Source organism: Periophthalmus magnuspinnatus, chromosome 14 (genome assembly GCF_009829125.3).
Source record: "Periophthalmus magnuspinnatus isolate fPerMag1 chromosome 14, fPerMag1.2.pri, whole genome shotgun sequence".
Taxonomy (NCBI): Eukaryota; Metazoa; Chordata; class Actinopteri; order Gobiiformes; family Gobiidae; genus Periophthalmus; species Periophthalmus magnuspinnatus.
The window spans coordinates 16,611,556-16,635,567 of NC_047139.1; the positions used below are offsets into that span (position 1 = coordinate 16,611,556).

Consider the following 24,012-nt stretch of genomic DNA (forward strand, 5'->3'; position numbering starts at 1 on the left):
TGTGCTTATGTCAGCCATGTAGTTATAATTTATGATGCCTGTGGATTATGTTATAATTTGGACATTTTAAATCACAATATTAATCTAAAATGACTTAATAAAAGAAACAAGTCAGCTGACTTCTGTGCTAGAAAACTGCGGCGCTCAATGGGAGCTGACCACAACAAAAAGCTGTGCAGCTGTCGGCACCTCCAATGGATAGATGCACATCACGCTAGCGAGCAGAGGAGAAAGATTTTTTTTTATTATTTGCACAAAAATGATTTTGCAACACTGCCAAATCCTACATGTATCACTGATTAAGAAATTAATATTGGATAGTAAATGGTGAGAGGAAAGTCACATTTGTTTGCATAATAGGTCCGTTATGTTTTCAAGGCCCTAAAAAAGGTGCTTGCAGCCTTAGAATGGTCCCTAGGCCTGCTAAGAATCAGTGTTGAATTAGCTGATTGTTGACTCCATTATAATACTGTATAAAGATATTGTAGAGAGAGACTATATTTAGCCCTCTATGGGAGATTATATAAAATCCACAAATGCTGAACTTTTTTCTTGTGGCTTTTCTTATGGAGATGGAATATCTTTTGAACATAAATTACGTATTTGGTGTTGAATCATGGCACCACTTTCTGAAATGATAAAATAATCGCTTTAGTTAATTTGTACTGACAGAGACAACATTGACGTTTTTGTTTCATGTGGATACACCCAGTAATTATAGATACATTAACCATAAACATCAACAAATCTGCAATCAGACAGTTAAACACCAAATCCACCTGAGAATTCTGACCTGTCTCCAGCTCAGGTTAAACTGTAGCGCTTCTACAATTAGCTAATTTCACGTGAACGCAACCTTTTGCTTTTACTGTTGGTGAGCCCAGGAGTTTGTGATCTACTGTATGTTTTTTGACTTGACTAAAGCATTAATATTTTCCTAACATTTAAAATCCACTTGTGTTCTGAATGTGAAGCCTTCTCAGTGTCTATATTCTGTGTTGCAGGTATACTGTGTGGCTGTTTCTATTAGTGTCGATTTTGGTGCTAAGGAATAGAGTAAATTCTCGAAACTGATTCTGATAGCACGATGATAATAACAAACACTCTTTGGTTTCAACAAAGCGGTGTTTATATTACCATTAGGGTTACACCGATCCAGAATTTTCAGTTCCAATACTGTTTTTGATGGCCCTAAGCATTTGTTGATCCCTGATATCAACCGATACCAGTGCAGAGATTGAAAACTGCATTTAAAAAAAAACTGATCCAAATGTGTTATGTAGTTGTTATTTATCTCTGCAGTAAATACAGAGCAGTTTTGTGTAAATAAAAGTTCAAAAATTCTGACAGTCATATTACATTGATTTGTATCACCAACCAGGATGTCAGCTGAATCTATATTTGGCCAATAATTTTTGCCGCTGATATCCAAGTATCAGATCGGTTTATCCCTAATCTCTATCTGTGTAATCCCTCAATTGTCCAGGTAGGTTCCATAGTGATCCATGGCTGTATACTATATTGGATCTTGTACTTGTTCTGATACAGCTGAAGATCATTCTAAAGCTATTCAGGAAAGGTTAATTTCTGTCCTGTGAATGTGACCTTTTAGTATGGATACCTTCTCAAATGAGTATGTTTTTTCGGTACTAGTTTTAGCATTGATTAGTATCTGATTTTCAATACTTTTTACAACTTTAGTGTCCATGTTCTGTGTTATAGGTGTACCTGTGGAATCCTGTGGAGAACCTGCGCTCTTACATCATCAGCAGGCCTCCTCTGGTGCTGTTCATGGTCAGTGTGAGCACACTGGCCATCGCCTTCCTTACCATCGGATACTTCTTCAAGATCAAGGAGATCAAGTCTCCAGAGCTCACAGAGGTCAGACCAAACTGCTGCCTCCTAGAATACAATTCAGAACATGTTTGTAGAGATCTAAAATATGAGGTTTGGGCATCAAAAAAACAAAATATCCTGCCTTGCTGTACTTGTAGTTTGGACCTCTACAAACATGTTCTGAAATGCATGGGATTCTTGTATTAGTTTCTAGATTTAAGCCTTCTCCCAAATGTGAATGCTCCTGGAGTTGTTTACAATTTACAAATCATAATCCTACTTTTTAAACATATATCACAAATCTAATCACAATTACAGTACTTGATAGAAAAATGGATTTAGAAAAAAAAAATTCAGCCCTGTTTTGTACCCATACTTAAGTACTCATACTTGCTCATGTTCCTCTGAGTTTGCATATAGTCTTTGGCTCTTTGATTGAAAACACATGATATGCAAATGTTGGGACAATTGGCTCTTGTCCCCACTCATCCTCTAAATTAATTTGGGTTAACTGTTATGTCTTGTTATATCTGTTTATTAGGTATAACAAACTGACCCTGGCTGATTGACATACACTTGTGTATGCTGTACTTAGGACTGGAACACTTTTCTCCTGCGCTTCAATGAGGTGGACCTGTGTGTGTCAGAGAACGAGACCATCAAACATGGCCTGAATGAGTCCACCACACCCGAGAGCCTGGTGGTGACCAGCGGGCAAAGCCGCTCCAGCACCCAGAGCCCTCTGCTGCTGGACGATCAGGGCCCCATCAACATCTCTGTGCCCATCACCCTCACTCTGGACCCCCAGAGACCCTTCGGAGGGTACTCCCGCAACATCACCCACTTGTATGCCACCGTGCTGGGCCAGCAGGTCGGCCTGTCCGGTCAGTCCTCCAGAGCTCCACATTTCAGTTATAAAAGCTTAGTTGGCCCCAGTGGCCGTGGTCCTTCTGTGAGAATAGTTGAATGGGCTACATTGGTCACAGTGATCAAGTCACAGGTGGTACAGTGTCGCCTTATAATTGTAGAGTTTGCAATTTGTATCCCTCTCACGCCAGTTCATATTGTTGTTCATGTTGTGTGAATGATCAGTGATGTTTGGAGAGGTGCGTAATAGCCACATCTCTGTCAGTCTGCCTCAGGGCAGCTGTGACACAGACTTCATGTATCTAATATTTCCTCAGTGTGAGACAGATAGACAGAGTGTGCGTGTGCAGGTATGTTTCACATTGTGGGGATACACACACTTGCATCGGAGACACGCTACCTTTATGGGAGAGAGGTGGGTTACGTGTCTTAAACAAGGACACAACAACAGCATTCATCTGTGGGAGCTGGAATCGCACTGCTAATCTGTGGGTCAGTGGGAAAACACGCTACCACCTGAGCTACTGTGGCCTCCAGTATTGGCTCACCAAAGTTATTATTATATTTTCATGTTATTACATTATGGGCTTATTGTAATAACAACTGGCTAAAGTTATTATGTTATTGGCCATTATTGGTAAACAGAGCTGCTAAAAGGCACAGCCCTAGTAGTAGCATGCGTCCCATGTACTGTCAGTCACTTAGCTCTGAGCATATGGCTCTCCTAACCTGATCTACTGGAAGAACCACTTTAACCCCATACTCCTGTCCACACACTCACACAGTATCACACCTGGACTATAGGAGAATAGCAGACCAAAGCAGAACAGCAAGAATATCTGTTTTTAAAATATAATCTGTACTGAAAATACACATATGCTTTATATGCTATATTACACAAAATTGACTTGTGAGCTTGAGTAATTCTGTGGAGGAAGAGTATGGTGCGGAAGAGCATGGGGAGGGGTGCTGTGTCAGCCCTGTTCTGTGTATATCCAACAACACCTTTAAGGCACTTTTGGAACTAGTACCTCTTTATAAGCAGTCTTTTAGTTTGTCTTTTGGCTCCATTTTCCAGTAAATAAGTAAACTTCAGGTTAGTGACGATATCAGTATAAGGAGATTTGTTTTTTCTTGTTTTTCAAGACCTGAATTTTTAAATGACTTAATAGAATTTCTCCTTTGCCTAATGTTTGTGTCTGAATACCTCAACTATAAACTGATTGTGTTTAAATGTCTCCACTATATGGGTCCACTGTATTTGAGGCTTTTGGTGCAGCCCTATACACCATGCAAAGCCCTGAGGTGAGCTGACCTGCTCCTACTGGTTGTGACCAAATCCAGAAGTGACTGGTTTATGTTGCAGCGTCCAGACTATGGCACAGCCTCCTCTGCATGTCAGATCCTCTCAGTCTTGAATGCAATTTAAGAGTAGATTGAAAACCCACCTCTTCTCTCTGGCATTTAATACTAGCTAGACAGGATGTGTTTTATTGTTCTTTTCCTATGTATCATGTTATCTGTATATATATATTTTTTTATCTTGTTTTTTTGTTGACTTTTATGTGAGGCACTTTGGTCAGCTGAAGTTGTATTAAATGTGCTATATAAATACACTTGAACTGAATAAACTATGAAATGTCAATGTCAAACTGCTAAGCACATTTGACTCTTCCTATATCCATATGTAAAATCTATAAAGCCTGTGTTGTGTTTGCAGGGCGTGAAGCCCACGAGGAGGTGAACATCACCTTCACTCTGCCTGTGTCCTGGAGCTCAGACGACTGTGTTCTGCATGGGCACTGTGAGCAGGTGGTCTTCAGCACCTGTATGACCCTCACAGCAAACAGCAACATCTTCCCCGTCACTGTGTGAGTCTCTCCACTTGCGTCTGCATACCAGGCGTGATTTATGACTGGGCTGGGACCGGAACCAGACTCGATCGGACTGGGACCGGGACCTGGACTGGGACTGAGCTGGGACTGAGCTGGGACTGGGCAGGGACTGGGACGGGACTGGGACAGGGCTGGGTCTGGGACCTTACTGGGACCGGGCTAGATTTGGGACTGGGCTGGAACCAGTCTTGAACTGTGATAGGACCAGACTGGAATGAACTGGATTAGACTGGGACTGGGACCAGACTAGAATCTGACTGGGACCTGGACCAGACTAGGACCAGGCTGGGATTAAGATCACTTGACTGTTAGTAGCATCAAGTGCCCTGACAAATCAGCAGACTGTATTTGTTGTCATTCTCTGCTTATCGTCACTCATGACCCTTGTACCCCAGAGTCAGTCTGGTTTACTCTGCAGTCTTACCTTGAAATAATATTCAAACCAATGAGAGAAATGGTGTGTCGTCATCTGGACAGCTGGAGACTGTAGATCAGATCATCTTTTACCTTTATTTAATCTCCAAAGATAATTTTAAAAATTACCCTCTTTTTCATTGTTGCAGAGTACAGAGATCACAATATGAAATGGTGAACGGTGAAGTAAAGAGCCTACAGTCAGATACAATCCTTAATGACAGAGGTTATAATGAAAACAGGTTATAATAAAAGAGGATAGTACATTGTGTAGTGACTCTGAGATGAATGCTTCAGTGACATGCAAACAATGAGGGCTAATGCAAACATCACCGTGGTTACCTCCGCTTTACCTATGTCATCTGGATTTTTCAAGTGTCCTCTCTCTGCAGACAACCTCCTCACTGTGTCCCGGAGACGTACACCAATGCCACCTCATGGTACAAAGTCTTCACTACAGTGCGGGACTCAGACACAAAGTACAGCCAGGACTATAATCCGTTCTGGTGCTACAAGGGAGCCATCGGCAAAGTGTACCATGCCCTCAACCCCAAGCTGACTGTCATTGTACCAGACGTGAGTGACTTCAGTCTCACTTAGTTTATTCTACTGGAAATGTACCACACAAATACTACTAAATATGATGAAATATCTGAAACCTGGGATTCTAGTACTTTCACCTCATTTCTCTTGTGTATGTCTTGTATGTATGTAGTTGTTTAATGAGTTAATTGGTTAATGGTTCCAGAGGTGGGTAGTGTAGCCAAAAATTGTACTCCAGGGTAATGCTACTTCAAAGTAATATTAGGCAAGTACCGGTACAAGTGCAAGTAAGTAGTGGTCCAAGAAATTATTCAAGTAAGAGAATTTGGAAAAAGTACTACTTAAGTAAGAGTAACTGTAACATCTGATTTATAATTTGAAGTTAATATAATTTGAAAAACATATTAATAGTAATACAAATATTACTCAAGTAGATCTAAAAGTATGGTACTAGAAAAGTACAGTTTCTTTAGTCAAGTAAATGCAACTACCCACCTCTGATAGTCTTAGTCAACCAAAATGTTTATTTGTTTTAAAGAAATGAAATGGACAGCTGCAGAAAGGCATATAGTGAGCTAGCTTGAGACTGAGTTTATCTGCGTTTGTACAGATACATTCTTTGTAACTACATGTGATCTTATGAGCACAGTTTGGGACGGATTTTTGGTCAGTGGTGTTTACTGTCATGAAACAAACCAATTATACACAGACCGTGGTTACATACATACAAGGGTTCATTATACAGCATAAACACGTGCTCTTATTGACGGCTGTAATTTCCCATGGTACTGTATGTAAAACATCCTGCATTAGTGTCCATGTTTGTGTGTTACTAGGATGACCGTTCTCTCATCAACTTGCACCTGATGCACACCAGCTACTTCCTATTTGTCATGGTCATCACCATGTTCTGCTATGCCGTCATCAAAGGGCGCCCAGGGAAGCTAAGGCAGAGCTCGCCCTCTGACTTCTGCCCCGAGAAGGTACAGCAGGCAGCACTGCACAATGACACGGACAGGTAGAGGGCACACACACAGCAACCCTGTCGCCTGCCAATCACAATCTGTCTCGCTGTGGGAACCAATCAGGCTTTTCTCAGGGGACTTCCTTCATGGTTCATGGTGCTGGTATAGTCCGCATGACTTTGGTACAGCTGGCCTTCTGCACAGTTCAGAGGTGGGGAATACTTTGGCTTTTAAAATCAGTTGTAGCATTTTCACCACATTTTACTACTACTAGGAATAGGGTGACCAGATGGCCCACTTTTTGGGGGTCTGCGCAGCATTTTCAACTCAAATTATGCATTAAATTAGGGCTGTGTCCGACATTTCCCTGTCAGCTGCAGAAATGTAATTCTCATCAGGAGATGTGTCCACAGCCACTGCTTACAGACCACTTCCACTCATTTAAGTGCCCACCGCAGTGTAAGAGCATGTGTTATATCCGTTCTGCGGCTGACTAGTGCTTACTCTCCCTCGGCTTTGTTTTACTGTGGCTTCATAGTGCTATCAAATCTTATTCATAAGTGATCTTGAACCTTGGAATGGTTCTGCAATATTTATGCATGTTAAATTGCAGGTTGTATGACAGTTTAGGGGTTTACTGCCCCGAATGCTACGATGACCACGGGTGCTGTTAACAGGCATCACTGATGCCTTCACCTTTTGGGCCTTCTCCAGCTCTTCTCTGGTCTGCACTCCACTGTCTGGGACATTCACTGAGCATATCATCTGTTGGGACCTTGTCCTACTTATCGATCTTGGATGTTTCATCCTGAACAGTCTCTCATACTCAGTAGTCCTTGGCCTCCTTCCTTACCACTCACATACAGTCTCTCTCTCTCTCCTCCTTTGACCAGCTTATGATTTCTGCTGGGTATCTAATTACTGGCAGGGCATAGCTGTTTATTGCCTGGGTCTTGTTCTTGCCAGTGAGCTAACTCCTAAGGACTTGCCTTACTCGTCGGAGGTATTTAGGTGTGGCTGCTTTCCTTGTTTCGTCTTCAAGGTTGCCATTTGCTTGTCGGATACCAACGTACTTGTAACTGTCCTCAATGTCTGCTATTGTTCCTTCTGAGAGTGAGACCCCTTCTGTGTGGACTACCTTCCCTCTTTGTCACCATCCAGCTCTACTTCTCAAGCTCGAATGACATTTCAATGTCTGCTATAGATCCTGGTAGTGCGGATCAGTGAGTCGATGCCTCGCTTATTCTTAGCCTACAGCTTGATGTCGTTCATGTAGAGGAGGTGACTGATGGTGGCCCGATTCCTGAGTTGGTATCCATAGCCAGTGTTGTTGATGAGTTGGCTGAGGGGGTTCAGTCCTATGCAGAACAGCTGTGGGGACAGTGCGTCTCCTTGGTATATGCCACATATGATGGTCACTTGCGCAAGTGGCTTGCCATTGTTCTCAAGGGTGTTCTTTTACAACCTCATCGAGTTTACAATGAAGGCTCTTAGAGTCCTATTGATGTTGTACAGCTCTGGGCATTCAGTGATCTATGTGTGCGGCATTGAGTCGTAGGCTTTCTTGTAATCAATCCAGGCAGTGCAAAGGTTGGTCTACCAGTGATGCCTCCTTCTCCAATGGCTTCACTGTCTCACCAATCATCTTCCAGTGCTTCTGGTATGGGCATCTGGCTGTATCTCTGGCTGTACTTGTTTTTTCATTGCACCTTTCTGGGCCTCTGACAGTTGTCTCACTTCTCTCTGTGCCGCCTTGATTTTAGTATCTAACCGTTGTTTCTAACCATGATTATTGTTTCTCATGGCTCCCATGATTGCTCTTATAGCCAGGCATCTCTAGGATCACTGCTGCTGAATTGTATATCTGCTCATTGGTTTCTGAGATAGTTGATGTAGGGCTCGCTCTCAATGCTGCTTTTATCTTCTAGAAGACTAGAAGATAAGAATGAGAGACAAATGGTACTTCACTTAGCCTCTGTAACTGGCGTCGGTGTTGCCTTGTGTCCATTCTAGCAAAGATCTTATCTTTCTATTTCTGAGGCTTTGTACCGAATCTCTGGTTGGGGAGTTGATGTTAACTCCTCGCATCCTGGCTCCCTCTTCGTCAATCTCAACTTGTGATAGCAGTTGCCATTTGTGCATGCTGGAACTCTGAGCTACTAGTTGCTCAGCCGTAAGTTTGGACTGTGGGTTTTGAAGTAACCATTTTTCCCAGATCCTGTTCATGTAACCCCTCTGACTGGGTTCACTGGAGTAGTAGCATTCGAATAGAGCCTTGTTCTCACATCTCACCCCTGCCTTGTCCCAGTAGCTCATTTCTCATCAATGTAGACCTTGTTTGGTTGGGCGACGTCTGAGCAAACATCTCCTAAGTTTGATTCGCACTCATCATTGTATGAGGTAGCCAGCAGCGCTGGTCTTGCCCAAGGACCCACACTGGCTGTTGGTAATTGCTCATTACTCCCTTTACGCCAGTTTTCTTTTGGTCACCCTATTGAGGAATAATGTATTTCTACTCACAAACTCCTATGATAAAGTTATAGTACTTGTAGTGTGTTGTTATGTTTAGCTACCTTCCCACCTCTGATACTACTTCTAAACATTTTTCAGTGTGGCACTTTCCTTCATTGTTTTCTAATAACTTATGATTAAAGTGCATCTGACAGGTTAGACCAAGGGTGGGCAAATTTTTTGACAGATGGGCTGCAATGGGTTCTAAAATTTGACAGAACCCAGGGCCAGGATATATATATGTATATATTACATTAGAGATTTAGCCTGTAACATGTAGCAAAGCATGAATAAGCAAGGCTCCTATTCATGCTTTGCTACATGGTACATAAATATGCAAGGCTCATTGTACAAATTGTTTTCCAAATGCATTAATTAAATTAAGAATTAATGTATTAAATTTTAGTTAAATAAACACAGCAGAACAACTTTGAACAAGGAACAAGGTTCTTAACACTTAGAACTCGCTGGATGCTGTTGTGCACAGAAACAGTTAAACAAAAGTTATAATTTGTTCACAAACTGCTACTTAACTGATGTAAAACCATTACAAACAAGTCAGTCAAACATGAAAATCTGTCATATTCACTTTTAATATAGTTTAGGGTCCAGAGCTGCAGCCCAGGTGAGCTGTTGGAAGCAAAGTCATTTTAACGCAAGTTTCAAACACCCGTAGTCTATTCAATCCTGAAGAATACATGGAAAGAAATCTTAGAGGTCCTGTGTTAGAAGGCTAACCCACCAATCGAAAGTTAACTCCATAAATAACATAAATATTTATTTTTACAAAACATTCTCAAACTGATGAAAAAAATATAGAAAAGTAAAATGGTTGTTTTAAAGAAGTATTGCCCGGCCAGCCATAACCACATTATATGGTTAACCAAAATTATATTGATGGGCTTCTCAGTGGGAAGCCCATTAATTTCAATGGAGAATTTAGGAAAAGTTTTGCTGCTAAAATGTGATATAATGAAGGTTAATTTCTGTAAAACATTCAATGTTCATGTGCACCAACAAGTCAACAATCCACCGACTCTCTGGGAGGCTTTAAAATGGCTTTGGAGTCCCTATAGAACTTATTTGCTGTCAAAATTGGCATCATCATATAAAATAATACAACCTGAACGACAATGGCGGTACCCACAGCAACTTCCAGAATAAGGTGAATAAAGTTGAGTAGGTCTGGAGTTGTATCTTGCCTCTCTAATTCCAGAGGACAGGGCAATCAGAGAGACGCATGCTTTGTTTGGGTCAAAACAAACTTACTTGCAGGCTTAGGAGTAAAAAAGAAAAAATAACACAGAGGTTTAAGAAACAGCGCAGATTGATACTTATCTCAGTTAAAAGAAGTTCTATATTTTGATTGAGACATGAGAATTTTCCACATTTGAGATACACGCAATGCAAATTAGTGGTTGTGGTAGGACTGTTCTGAATGAGGACGGTTGTTTTGTCACGCTCTATGGTCTGGTTCCAGACCCTGCTGCATGCAATAGAAAGAAAAGGCCTGACCAGGTCAATTGAGTTTTCAAAAACAAATCTGATATTATAAATTATATTAGTCAGTCAGTTTACTTTGTAGCCTGCTCATCTTTTTACTGCTTTCTTTTATGCTTTTCTGGGTTGATTTTTCTAACAATTCTCCTGTCTGTTCCACTGTGCCCAACCTGTTAAAATGTGCTGTGTGCTGCTCACAGGTGGCGCTGTCAGAGGGTTAAGAAGAGCCAGGACTATATCAGAACTTACCTGTGAAGGGACACAAGTGGCCCCGCGGCCCCCAGGAGCTCTGTGGACTCCACCCAAATGTTGGTCCCACTCCAACCAAAGATGATTCAAGTGCCTGTATCCAAGTGTACATATGAGAAGAACTCCACACATAAGACCCTCCCCCTGCTGTCCCCTGCTGTCCCCTGCTGTCCCTGCTTGCATCCTTAATCTAGCAAAATATCAAAAAGGCTTCCTTCATTCATCTTGCAGCTTTTTGGAAGAATGAGAGAAATCGTAAATGGTAGGAGGGTGGGAGACAAAGTTCATATCGCTGTTTTTTTCATACATTTTTAAAGACCCACTGTGTCACATTTTAAATAAGATTTTTAAAGTGTCCATATTACACTGTTTTCTGGTCTATGTTATAATGTTGTTTTCTCATCAAAAACATAGCTGGCGTTGTGTTTTGTTTCACTCACATGTTTAACACACAAACCCTGCATATTTAGGCTGTGTTCTTCTCTCAAACAGAAAACACTGTTTTACTTCGTGATGTACTTAAGGGGTAGTACAGAAAGAGCTCCACTGTGTTTTTAAATTCCATACACCATCTCTAGAATCATTTGGATAATTTCAGCCCTGGAATTGCCAATCTCTACTGAACTAAAAGGAGCTGTTAACTCGAAAACTACCACTTCATGACATCACAGTGGAACAGAGCATTTTGAGCTTTGGAGGTGTGGACAGACTAATAATAAGGGGATACACAAACGTGTGAATGAAACAAAACACAACTCCAGCTATGTTTTTGAGGACAACATTCTAACACGCCTTAAAGCTCACAAGAGTCAAATTCGCGTAATATAGGACCTCTAAAAGGTATGCAACTTTTCTGCTGGAAGATTTGCCACTTGCTTGTTTGCTTGGAGATGTAATTGTCAGATCTATGGAAAGGCGAGTCCTCTCAGAGTAAGGATGAATAAATCCAAGAGATATAAATTTAAAGTCGTACAGTGGAACATTCCAGGCAAAGCAATAACATATTTATGGAGAAAAAAACATAGCAGATACCCCACTACAAGTCTCCACTGTACCTTTAAAAGCTTTTTATTTCATTCATGTGTTTTTAAAGGTCTTATTTTATGCAAAAATGGACTGATGTGAGCTTTTAGTCATGTTATAATGTTACCTCATCAAAAACATACCTGGAGTTGTGTTTGGTTCATTCACACATTTGAGTAATCCTGTATTTTTAGGCTGTCTTCATCTCCAGAGCTCAAAATGTTCTTTTCCACTGTGTGATGTCATCAAGTGGTAGTTTTGAAGTTAGCTGCTATTTTTTTGCCTCAATTGAACTGATTACTTCTACAGTACACTAGAATAACCTTATTGCTTTGTTGCCTTTAAAACAAATGTTTTACTGTTTGTTCAGTTGCAATTTCCACAGAAAATCTGTAATATCTTCCGGTGCTGAGAAGTGAAGCAGTTTCAACAAGGCTAAAACGGTACCTTCAGCAATTCCATGGCTGAAATTGTCCAAATGATTCTAGTGAAGGTGTATGGAGTTCAGGGGATCAGTTCCTGTACTTCCACTTAATGACTTAATGACTTAATGACTAATCACTTAATAGTGTTTGAGAACAGAACTCAGCCTAAATATGCAGGGTCTGTGTTAAACATGTGAGTGAAACAAAACATTACTCCTGGTGTGTTTATGATGAGTATACAACATTATAACATAGATTTAACATTTTCGTAACATTGGCCCTTTAATGCTCAGAAATGCCATCAAAAACATTCAGGTGGAGTGGCTGTCACCAAGGCCAAGTTACAAATCAGATCTGCAACGAGATGAGCCCCCTCAGACTCAGAATGCATGTTATTTCAGGGTGTTATTGACCAATAAAAAGACCAGTAATGAAAAAAGACAGTGTTTACTTTAGTTCTTAGCTGAAATGTTACACAGTGGGGTTTTACAGCAATATAAAGCGATTATGTGCTTCTTCTAAGAGTCCTCTCCTCTCATTGATTAAGCCTGGCTGCCACTCACTCAGAGCTGACAGAGGCTGACCAATAGGAGGGCTTAAACCTGTCTGTTTAGCATCATGTGGCCCGCCCCCCCACTTTCCAATGTTTCCTACAAACTTAAAACTTGAGCACTTGATACATTTAGAAGAAAATTATTGTGCATTTGTAACACAACATTTACAATTTTAAATTTCTCTACACTGATAAAATACTTAAAGGTCCTATATGATGCACTTGCCAAGATTGTACTGCTTTTTGATCTCTTTGCTGTAGCACTGGTGTTTTCTGTTTATATACATTTTTAATAGATGGCACTGGCTTGAGAAGCAGGTTAAATCAGGCTCAAGACCACAGACTATATATATATATATAAAAATAAATAAATAAATGGACATAGCTCACCCTGTAACCGCTTCGGCCCAAATAGGAAGTGAGAATGGGCAGGATGGCTCTAATTAATTTTCATCTGAAAAACTGTCAGCTCTCTCTCTGTAACTGCCGCTATTTTGTCCCTAAATCAAGATATCAACATTAATAACAGACCAATCAGGTGCCTTGTTTCCCGGAGATCACTCCTGATAGCGTTACCAAGAGGTTGATTGACAGTATTACTGAGCGCCCGCCCTCTGCCAAACCAGCTGTATGGGCGGAAAGGTGCGATACTTTCAACACTCTCCTTCCAGATTGGCTATTTGGTTGCTATGATACACATGCTCGGATTTCCAAATGTGGGTTTGCCCTCCAAAGTAGCTGCTCTAACTGCTAGCCTCAATGAGCTTCTTCTGGCTGGAGCCGAAAGCTGTGGATGATGTCAAACTCCCTCAGTCGACTTCTTTACAGTATATGCTCAAAATAACAGCTGTTAGTGTTGAAGTTGGTTAGTCGTAAAGGTGCATGGACTGTATAAACATGGAGGAGCACTTTTACACAACTAGATAGCGACATAAAACTAATATTTCATAAACATATCGCAGATTATAGGACCTTTAAGTCTTTATTTCGCTCTGGACACTGCATTGGCTGACATATGATAATAATAATAATTTGACATATTGTGCAGCCTTATAATAGTCACACCCATTAATTCTGTTATGAAAATCAAATCTCACTCTTTGTACTCTGTCAGTATTAATTTCTGGATTTCGGCACTGATTTCAGCACCTCCACTGACAGTTTGAAACATGCCGACGTTGCGACACGTGGAATTCCTCTTTTTATTTCTCCTCTTGTGGCTTTAATCTTAATGTTTTGAACTGTTCCACCTTGTGTTTGGTTGATCTCCTGATGGACTCTTGCCTTACCAATGTCACTCTGCCTCGTTATAGTTTCGATCATACTGTTTGTCTTTGCACACCTCCCTACTCTGTTGTTTTGTTTTTATCAATGGTTCCACAATGATAAAGAGTTTAATTTTCAGGTGCAGTTCTTGTTAGTGGGAAGACCTAATCATATTATTACATAGCTCAATCAAAAGTAGTACTGTTTAACTGATTATATGCAAAGTCCTGCAACAAATTTGAATATACAGATTATATGATGTTGAGGTTCTTATAGTCAGACCTGTATTACAGATTTTGGTGCTGTCCTACTTGGAGTAGTACGACAGTGCCATCTGCAGTCCAACTTCTTCAGAACTGTATCCCAAATGTCAGTTGATAGAGTGCTGTTTCTCTGACCTGAAGCTTGGCGGTTTGAATCTCACTCACAACATAAACATTTCTGGTAGAGCGGTCAGATCAACCGATTCATGGGTTGACGGTACGATCCCAGCTCCCACAGATGAATGCTGTCGTCGTGTCTTTGGGCTAGACATGTAACCCATCTCGCCCTCAGTGTCTGCGCACCCTGGTGGATAAATGTGTGTGTGAACGGGTGAGTGGTTCCTTGATGTAAAGAGCTTTGAGTGCCTTGAAGGTAGCTATATAAATATGACCATTAATTTAACCAGACTATATATCAGTATGAGAGGGATACAGTTCTGAAGTCAGACTGCAGATGGTGCTGTCGTCCAACTGCATAAACCAGCTGATCAGAAACATCAGGAGACACTTGTGAGGAAGGTGGCAGAGTGTAGCAGAAACATGTCAAGCATCAAACTTTCATGCTTATTTAGTGTTCTAAATGAAGGTAATACTTATTTTTAGTTTGTTTACTACAAATGTGAAGACTACACCAGGACTAAACGAAACCTTGACTAAACCTGGATTAAACTAGGACTAAAGAAGTCCTGGTGTAGTCCTAGTTTAGTCCTGGCCAAAACTAACTACTAAGAGGTGGTAACATATCTGCATATACTTCTGCATTGACATCACCATACCAGAGGGGCGCAGATATACTTTTTACACCAGATACCCTTCCTCACTTTGAACGTTTTCTGAATACAGTACACCTGAAAATTACGTCTATAGGCATAGGAACTCACCCTACTGTTGAATCAGTTGAGTTATGTTTGAGTTGCACGTTTGGAGCGCACCTTTTGGGCACTTTGTTTTTCCTCCTGTGAATTGTCTGTAAACAATCTGGAGATTTAGTTGGGATCTTCCTGAAATCGAATAATGATGTGTACATAATTCTATTAATATGCTGTATTTATGACGAAATGGTTTATTTTTATTATGATTTTGTAGTTGATCAGACACAGTGTGAGAAGGTCTGCTGTGTGAGTGACGTGTGTGACTGGATTCATGCATGTTTAGACTATGCTTACAAGATTAACATGGCAAAATAAAAATATTAGGGATGGGGCAATATGGTGATATCCAATATTTGGCCTGCTGCTGTGGCCGATAACCGATATTTGCCGATACCAATATTTGGCTTTTAAAATCCATAACAAGACCCACAAATTGCTCTTAAATTGAAGTAAAGAACACTAATTAACTTTTCACTTTTGTACAAATAATAACCTCTATTTAACTGGATATAAAATATTTTTGTACATGTTTGTGTAATATACACTCTGTTCAAAAAGGGCACACAAAGAATGGGCCCAAAAAATATCGGCATAGAATATTGATATCGAACATCAGCATCAATACTGGAACCAATAAAAAAAATACATCATAATCATATATGTATTATAACATTTTTATTACAAATTGTCTTTGACCCTGTAAACAATAACATTCTAAATTGTGGAATGGAGGCAGCTGGAAGCAAAAGTGAAGTGGAACATAATGCACTTTGAATAGAGAAAGTCACTTCATCAGATACACAGATAGAGACTACAGATATATTACACCATAAATTATACTTAAATACAATTTTGAGGCCAACTACCTAACTGTAGAAATTCAAAATTGTTGCTTATTTTTTGTTGTATAGTCTTTATAGCATAGTATAGTCTAACATTTGGATTTGTTAAATCAGGTAATCATTGAAAATAAATTACATCTGCTTCATTTTGCCTCCAGTAATATGCCTCCAGTTGACATCATTTTAAAGGGTCTATTCATACTGAGTTAATGATTTTTGATGCCCAATACCCAGTATTAAAGGGCCCATATTATGCTATTTTCTGATCTATGTTATAATATTGTTTCCTCATGACAAAAATACCTGGAGTTGTTTTTTTTTCATTCACACATTTGTTCCACCTTGTGATGTCATGTGGTAATAAACTCCACTGTGTTTTTAACTCCATACACCTTCACTAGAATAATTTTGATAATTTAAGGCCTTTATTCAGAATTATAGTTGGTGAAATTTTAAGTATACATTTCTGATCTGTTTAAAAATAAAAATTTAAAATTTCACCTTTTAAATATGCAGCACATATTTTCCAGACCTCAAATTCAATAGTCAAATTCAGAGTGTAAAATGGGCAGTGAAAAGTTTTGCAGCAAAGATCCAAAATACCAAGCCTTAAGCAATCAGTCCTAAGAAAGTCGATCTAACTTCCTAAGAACCGAGAAAGGGAATCTGGTCAGAATTAGCCTAATCAAAACCTCATCTCTTCGATTCCTTAACTATAAGACCCGCCCAGAGAAAGGCCAACAGTCTGCCTCTGTCCTCCTCACTCATACACAATGTCTTGGCATATTGGATCTTTGCTGTGATTTTTTTCACTGCAAATGTTACACTCTGAATTTTGACTGTTTAATATATGTGTTGAATATTTAAAAGTTGTTTGAAACGCAGTGAAAAGGTATACTTAAAATTCATTAACTGAAAATCAGAATAAAAACAATTCATCTTTTTTTTTTTTTTTTTCAGAGCATTTTCAGCTTTGGAGAGGTAGACAGACTAATATGTGTGAATGAAACAAAACACCACTCCAGGTATGTTTTTGAGGTTGTAACAACAAGCCCACGTGAGTCAGTTTTGCTTAATAAAGGGCCTTTATAATATATTTATAACTGATAAATATGCATGAATCCTGCATCATAGATTTCTTTTTTTTCTAATGACAAATTGTACCACATCTGACTTACCTCTGTTCTCGATCTGTTCCATGTTTCCTGTACCTGTTGAATGTATTTTTTATAATCAGAATAATACGATGCAATGCTCAGAAGTGATTTTAAACTTTGTACATATGATTTTGTTTTTGGCATTTAAATGGCTTTACTTGAATTGTACTCATCAGTTTTGGTTAATTCTGTCATAATCGTTCCACTTTGACTGCGAGTGTGATTTAAAATGGAACTCAGTCTTCCCTGTCCCTGTCTGATGGATATTTCACAAAAAGACAAAAAGGTGAAATGGGAACCAAAGTGGTGGATTCGCTCCATGTGGATGGCTTCACTTCCTGCTTCGTACCGCACTGGCCTCTGATTGGCTGTTGAGAGAATGTGTTGTGTGCTGTGTCTGAACCATAGAAGTGCTAAGTGCAGCTTGTGCTCTGCTTCAGTCTGTTTCAGGATAAACTCCACTGCTAAACCAAACTCTGTGTCTGTGTGTGTGTCCCTTTGGGAAATGGGCAAACTAGAAATGATATCGGAAAACTGTAGGAATTAACAGTTTTTTTTATGTGGGTAGCTTTAATAATGGCTCCATCTGAAAGCGGGATACTGCATTCTACTGACGGTATACATCCAAAGATCTACAAGAACATCTAACACTTTGCTTAAACCTTTATTACATGGGTAATTATTAGCAGGAAAGAAAAAAGAACATAGTAACACACCAGCATAGGCAACAAGCTTCAGATCATAGAGAGTTATTTTAGGTTTAAACCAACTGGATTTCAGCATTGAAACTGGCAACCTAAATGGGAGACTCATGTGAGGCTCATTCTGCTTGATTGAATCATCTTGAGAACCCAAACACCAATTTGTAACTTAAACAACTTGGTCATCATGTCCAATGGTTTAGTCAAACATAAATCAGCATTAGAGGTGTTATCAGTAAAAGCTACATATAAGCCTCTTTGAGTTGAACATGTTTACCTCGTATCTGGAGACACACGGGTCAGGTGTGAAATTTAAATTCAACATCTTAGAGTCCCTTTAACCACCCACCTCTGAATTCTACAGAATGATGCATGTTTTGATTAGGGAGGTTGAGAGGATTTGGTTAATTGATAATCACCATTATTCAGGACAGTGTAAGTGTATGAACTAGTACTAGGGGGATATGGGGATACCTGGGATTTCCCTGAGGCCGGCGGGTCAGAGGGTCAGTTGGTGCTCCTCACACTTTAGGCCCTTGTAGTAACAGACGAACCAGTGGCTGTTATCCAACCCAGTAACTTACACAGTGTTCACAAGTGTGTAAACAAGCCCATGTGAAAAGAAAGGTTTTTTTTTTCCTGGTGTAATTATTATTTATTCATGTCTATATGTTTTTCAGCAAAAGTAGGGCGGAACTTCCTCCGCGGGTCAATATGATCACTTTTCAGTGGCAGACAAGGATGTGCACAGATAGGGCCCAGGTAGTGCTCAAGCACTTGCCCCTTTGTCTTTAGTGCCTTCGTGGGCAATACATTTTTAGGTGTAATATTTGCCCCATGAAGCAGATGTGTAAAAAATTATTATAAGCACTCAAAAATAAAAGAATGTCGTTGTCATTTCACTTCCCACTCTCCTGCCTCTCACTCACTCACTCAAATCAGCCAACCCAACGTTACACCACAAACACCAAACCAAGCAAAACAAAACAATGAATTGACAAAATCAACAAGAAAAGATGTGAGAAATGTGGCGAGGGGCATGACCGATCAGAATAAACAAATGCAGTACTTATTAAAGGGATTCCATAATGTAGTGTTCTGGTGTAAGGAAACATGCCGAGTTTCTTCTTTTTGTATATTTTCTGAATACAAGGGCAAATGTAGGTCATAACCCATGCCAGAACAAGAGCTTAACAACAGCAGTCTCAACTCACTAGAGCGAGTCTCCAAAACACAGTGGCGGGCCGTGCATTTCACCCTTGGGCCTTCAGTGACGTCCCACTTATACATTACATCACCTCAATATAGACTAGTCAAGCAACACTTAAAACAGGAGCATTTAAAACCAATAAGCATGCACTTCATTCACAATTAAAAGTAGGAAACTAAGTGCACAGATACTGTCAAAAAAATAAAAATAAAGATGCGATTTAAAGATGCCAAACAAAATGCCACCAAAATTACGCTACGTGAGCATAAACAGGTCTGTCCAATAAACTGCACAATGTCCACATTTCAAATAAGACACCAACCAGAAAATAACAAAACAAACTATTCTTTGAAAATAAAGTCAACAGATCATTAGCATTTTTGACAATAGGCTATACAACAGCAAATAACTAAAAATGCGGTGCAGCTGAGATTGAACAAACTTAGTGAGGTGACTGCAATGCTCCACGTTATTAACATTATAAACTCACTTTTTCATTGTGGAGCTCCGTCTCCCTGCGTGCCTGTGCACTGAGCTGCAGGTCCACTCCAGTGTCTCCAAACGTTTTTAAATTCACTGTAGCTTGTAAGTGCCCAGTTGTACAACAACAGTACAATTTGCAGCATTTCTCAGAAGATGTGAGCCATGGGTACCGTTCATAGTTCCTCGCCTGGAAACGACGGACATTCCCTTTTCCTTGCTGGGACAGGGTAGCTAGCGCAGGGGTTGGCCGACCTCTTCTCATAATATCCAGCTTTTTGTGAAAGCCCGTCTAGAAAATGGCATGGAAAGTATATTTGCAATCAGATCAGCCTCTTCTCCTCCTTCAGCCAACATGAGTTAAAAATACAGCAATAGCTCGGCTAGGTTTAGTTTGACATTCTGCAAACTGCCGCCTTCATACTGTATCCAGGGCTGGCCCAGCCTATAAACAGACTAAGCAGCTGCTTAGGGCCCCGCGGCCTCCAGAGGGCCCCCAAGAGCCCATACATTTATATTGAAAATAATGATTGAAAAATTGTTGTTTTTTTCTGAAAACTACACAGCGCTCAGGTGTTTATACTAGTCTACATATCCGTCTTAAACAACTAGATGTGTTTTATTTCCAGTAGCTAAATATGTGCTGCCTACATTTGTTTTTGAGTGGGGCAGTGTGTGGACAGCTACATGTTTACACCTGTGTGAAGGACCCCTCCCCTCCAGGTGTGCTCTGGGTGCACTGAGGCAGCAGAGGTACATTTGAATGGGTGTTTTACAAACTAATATTCTTTAGTTAGTGAAGTTATGTTTATCTAAAGTATGAGACAATGCATGAAGATCCCAGAGGAAGATCGCTTTGGGGACAGGACTTTTCAGAGAAGACTCTAAATATGCCCGCACTTTACACCAGTGGCCCTGCAGATTAAACAGTGAAGCTGGACGTGTATAATTGTACAGACAGGACACACCTCACAGGGACAGAGGACACACTTCAGAGGACAGCAGGTGAGTCCGTTTATTACACTGGCTCTTTTTGGTTGTGGCTCGTCCTTTTGTCTCTAAACTTCAAATGATGTGAGTGTAGTTAAAGCGTCACTGCTTCTGTGTCAGATTAACAACCGTGATTATGGCAGAGACCTCTGTTACATCTGCTGGACGAAAAAACGACCTGTGCACGACTCCTGAATGCCGTGTGAATGCTCGTATAGGGATGTACCGATACCACTTTTTGCGAAAACGAGTACTTCATTTTGAGAACTCGCCGATACTGAGTAAAGATACTGATACCAGACATAATTTTTACTGGTGTTTGATTATAGTTGTAAATCTAATTGATTTCGTAGGATTTTTTATAATATAGACTACTTTTTCATATTTAAATACTTATCTACTGAAAGTTAGGTAGACTACGCTCCAGGCTAACGGCTAACGCTAACAGCCACTGTTAGCATAACAGTGACTGTTGTGTTACTTTTACCAGGGCCACACTTTCACCAATATGGACATGCTTTAACTCTTTTAAAAGCTCGGAATCCGCTCCATTCAGTCGCTAAATGTGTTTTTTCAATTATGAGTTCCAATGCAGCAGAAGCAAATAATCACCAGCGCCACTTAGCAACATTAGCTTGCTACTATTGTAAACATAAGCACTGCGCTGATATCCTCTGTCCTAAATATTTGTGTATTTCATGTGACAGTCACATCTGATTACAGTTGTGCTTAATGTGCAGAACAGTTAATGTGCTACTTTATGGTTAATTTCTGCATAGTGCTCAGCTCAGAGCTCACTGCTCTGTGAAGCCTCAAACAAGAGGCACAGGTACAGTGGTATCGGCTCTTGGTATCGGCAGCCCACTGAAAAGTACGAGTACTGGCACATAGCTAACCCTGAAATGCAGAATCGAGATCTGATTGGCTATTGAAAGTGACTGTCTGTGTCTACTTATAGTGGACGGGACCTGCTCTGTTTATTCTGCAGGCCCCAGGAAAATAAACTCTGCCTGACAACACAAGTAGCTGAAAATATAACTGGATAAAAACTCTACCACAATAAACAACATTGAAAGTCACTCAACGAAGTGGATATAATATGTCATAAACAGAAAAGAGAATAGAGAATATTTTTGTTTAAATATTTATGAAAATAAATTCACTTCTCTGAGCATGTTTAGGCCAACAGAGAAGGCTTTGCTGGCCCCGTGGGCCCGCCACTGCCATAACAGACCAGTAACTGACGAATAGAACTTTCATATCAACTTGTCGGCATAGCAACCAAGTGTCACATGCAAAACCAGTTACATTAACAACAACACATTAACAGTTACAAGAACAATAAAAGGTGTTAACACTGAACTACACACAAAATATCAGATCATTACAATACCAAAGGATATCCTTAAACACAGCTGGAGTGTGTAAGGGTGAGGTTTGGGGCACACAAGGTAAAATTAGTGAAGTACATTTTTATAATCCATGTTTACACCTTAATGTTAGCGCTTTAAATGAAATAATGCTGTCAGTGGGAGCACCAATGTTATGGGATATTAATGGGGAGGTTGTTGAGGATTTTATGGATTGTAATGGTTGAATATGTTAGATGGTTGAAGATTTCACATCAGAACAGGTAAGCCGTCATATATTGACATGGCCCTGGCTTCTCCTGTATTGGCTAGGATTGAGGAGTGGAATCGCTTGAATTCATGTGCAATAGGGAGTGGCCACTTTCCAGTTTTGTTAATGCTCTGTTAAGGGAGGAGTTAACTAGACCTAAAACTTTTGATTTTAGTACAGAAAGGTGGAGGGGATTTGTTGAGGAGTGTAATAGGGACCTGGATCAAGTTAACAAAAGCAGAGTGGTGAGTAGTGGAAGAGTTTCTGTGAAATTATTACACAAAATATTTCTAAATACATCTCTCAAAAAGCAGGTGTGAAGGAAAGGGTCAGTGTTCCTTGGTAGATAATAGAGTGTGTACTGAAGTTGTAAAGAAGAGAAACCGAACCTTTAGATTATTAAGAAAGTACTCTTCAGAGCAGAATGCCATTGAGTAAAAACGATTGAGAGCTGTGTCTTATAGGACAATAAAGACAGTTAAATGAGAATGCTAGAGGAAGCATTGTAGTAAAACTGGAGGTGGAGACATCAGTGCCTAAAGTTTGCTCAGCTCTGCATCATATTGATCTTATTCCACCTCGCCCAAGTTTGCCTCTAAATGTTACTAAACTGCACTTTTTTGGGGGGGTGGCGCATTCCACTTAATGAATCCTGTTCATTTCAATTGAAAATTTTGAAAATTGCATCTCCATGCAAAATAAAACAACCCAAATGACGATAACTTCACAGTAACTTCAAGAATAAGGTGAATAGTTGTCTTCAGCCACACTTCAGTCACTTCCAGTACCAACAAATGTATACACCTTTTTTGAGTGAAAACAGAAGCCACATAATGAAATTGCCATGTATTGAAATTAATGAGGATGTGAGTGTCAACTTCAAATGATCATCCAAAAACTATATTTAGTGATTTATATTGCGTAGTCACTGACAGAAGTGATACAAAGGACCAGCGGTTTGCCTTCAGACAGTTCACAGAGAGGACCGTAAATGTTTTTAAACAACCAACTGGACCACAAGGCAGCCTGTTTCTTTCCCTAACATTTAGTTTCTATTGTCATATTTTAGGATCTAACTTAACTCTGGCAAGACAGACATCTAACTTAAGGTTAACTCCAGTATTTATTTTGTTGGATTCCATATAGTTAAATGAAATATTTGTTGTATACATTCTATTTCTAGGTGATTCATCTCTCCGCAGATAGTTTTGTCCTTCACTTCTGTTCCAAATATTCTATAAAGGTTTCAAGTCACTCTTCTCTCTTTGAATTGTCACTGTAAATGGTACTGCACAATCCGCGACTTAATATAAACTTTTGAAAGGCCAGTAGAAATGCTTCAATGGACATGCACAAAACCATGTCCAAGTGCACTGCACAGGTGAATAGTGCAGTGTATGCCTTTTCATTATTTGTATTTGAAGTCCACTGCAGTGGTCTCAAAGGCTTGTGCAGCGTTTATGTTCTCTCCTGGGAGTGGCACACTTCTTATCCAGTTTTTATGCAAGTCCTTTTACAAATGGAACATTTTTTGGACACATCTCACATCCCCCCATCTCTGTAGACGGTGAATTCTTCAGGCTGAAAGATGAATAAGAGACACAGAGTGCGAGGGAGAGGTAGGAGAAGAGACGGACAGTGTTGCCAGGATAGTCTTGTATAAATAGGGTTTCTGGGTAATTAGATGTGTGGTTGACGTGAGCTGTGATTCGCTGAAGAGGAGCAGAAGGAGTTTGAGACATGGTCCTGCTCCTGAATTATATTAACTCAATTTTTTGTGTGAAACTTTCTTGTTGAATAAAACATATCCAGTATTTCTCTGCTTTGTTG

At 40.0% G+C, this 24,012-nt stretch overlaps 1 protein-coding gene across 4 annotated transcripts in view; it reads left to right on the forward strand.

Moving 5' to 3' along the window:
• Positions 1 to 24,012, forward strand: part of tmem248 (transmembrane protein 248) — a 286,123-nt gene that overhangs the window by 57,428 nt on the left and 204,683 nt on the right. For 2 of the 4 annotated variants that reach the window (XM_055226431.1, XM_033978568.2), the window contains exons 2-7: positions 1,723 to 1,881; positions 2,432 to 2,720; positions 4,424 to 4,574; positions 5,405 to 5,588; positions 6,392 to 6,573; positions 10,732 to 17,655. In XM_055226431.1, coding sequence (XP_055082406.1) covers positions 1,723 to 1,881; positions 2,432 to 2,720; positions 4,424 to 4,574; positions 5,405 to 5,588; positions 6,392 to 6,573; positions 10,732 to 10,786 — 1,020 coding nt within the window. In that variant the 3' untranslated portion in view covers positions 10,787 to 17,655. Of the gene's footprint in view, positions 1 to 1,722; positions 1,882 to 2,431; positions 2,721 to 4,423; positions 4,575 to 5,404; positions 5,589 to 6,391; positions 6,574 to 10,731; positions 17,656 to 24,012 lie in introns of those variants that run through there. The other 2 variants (XR_008648935.1, XM_033978569.2) reach the window with 2 other exon arrangements.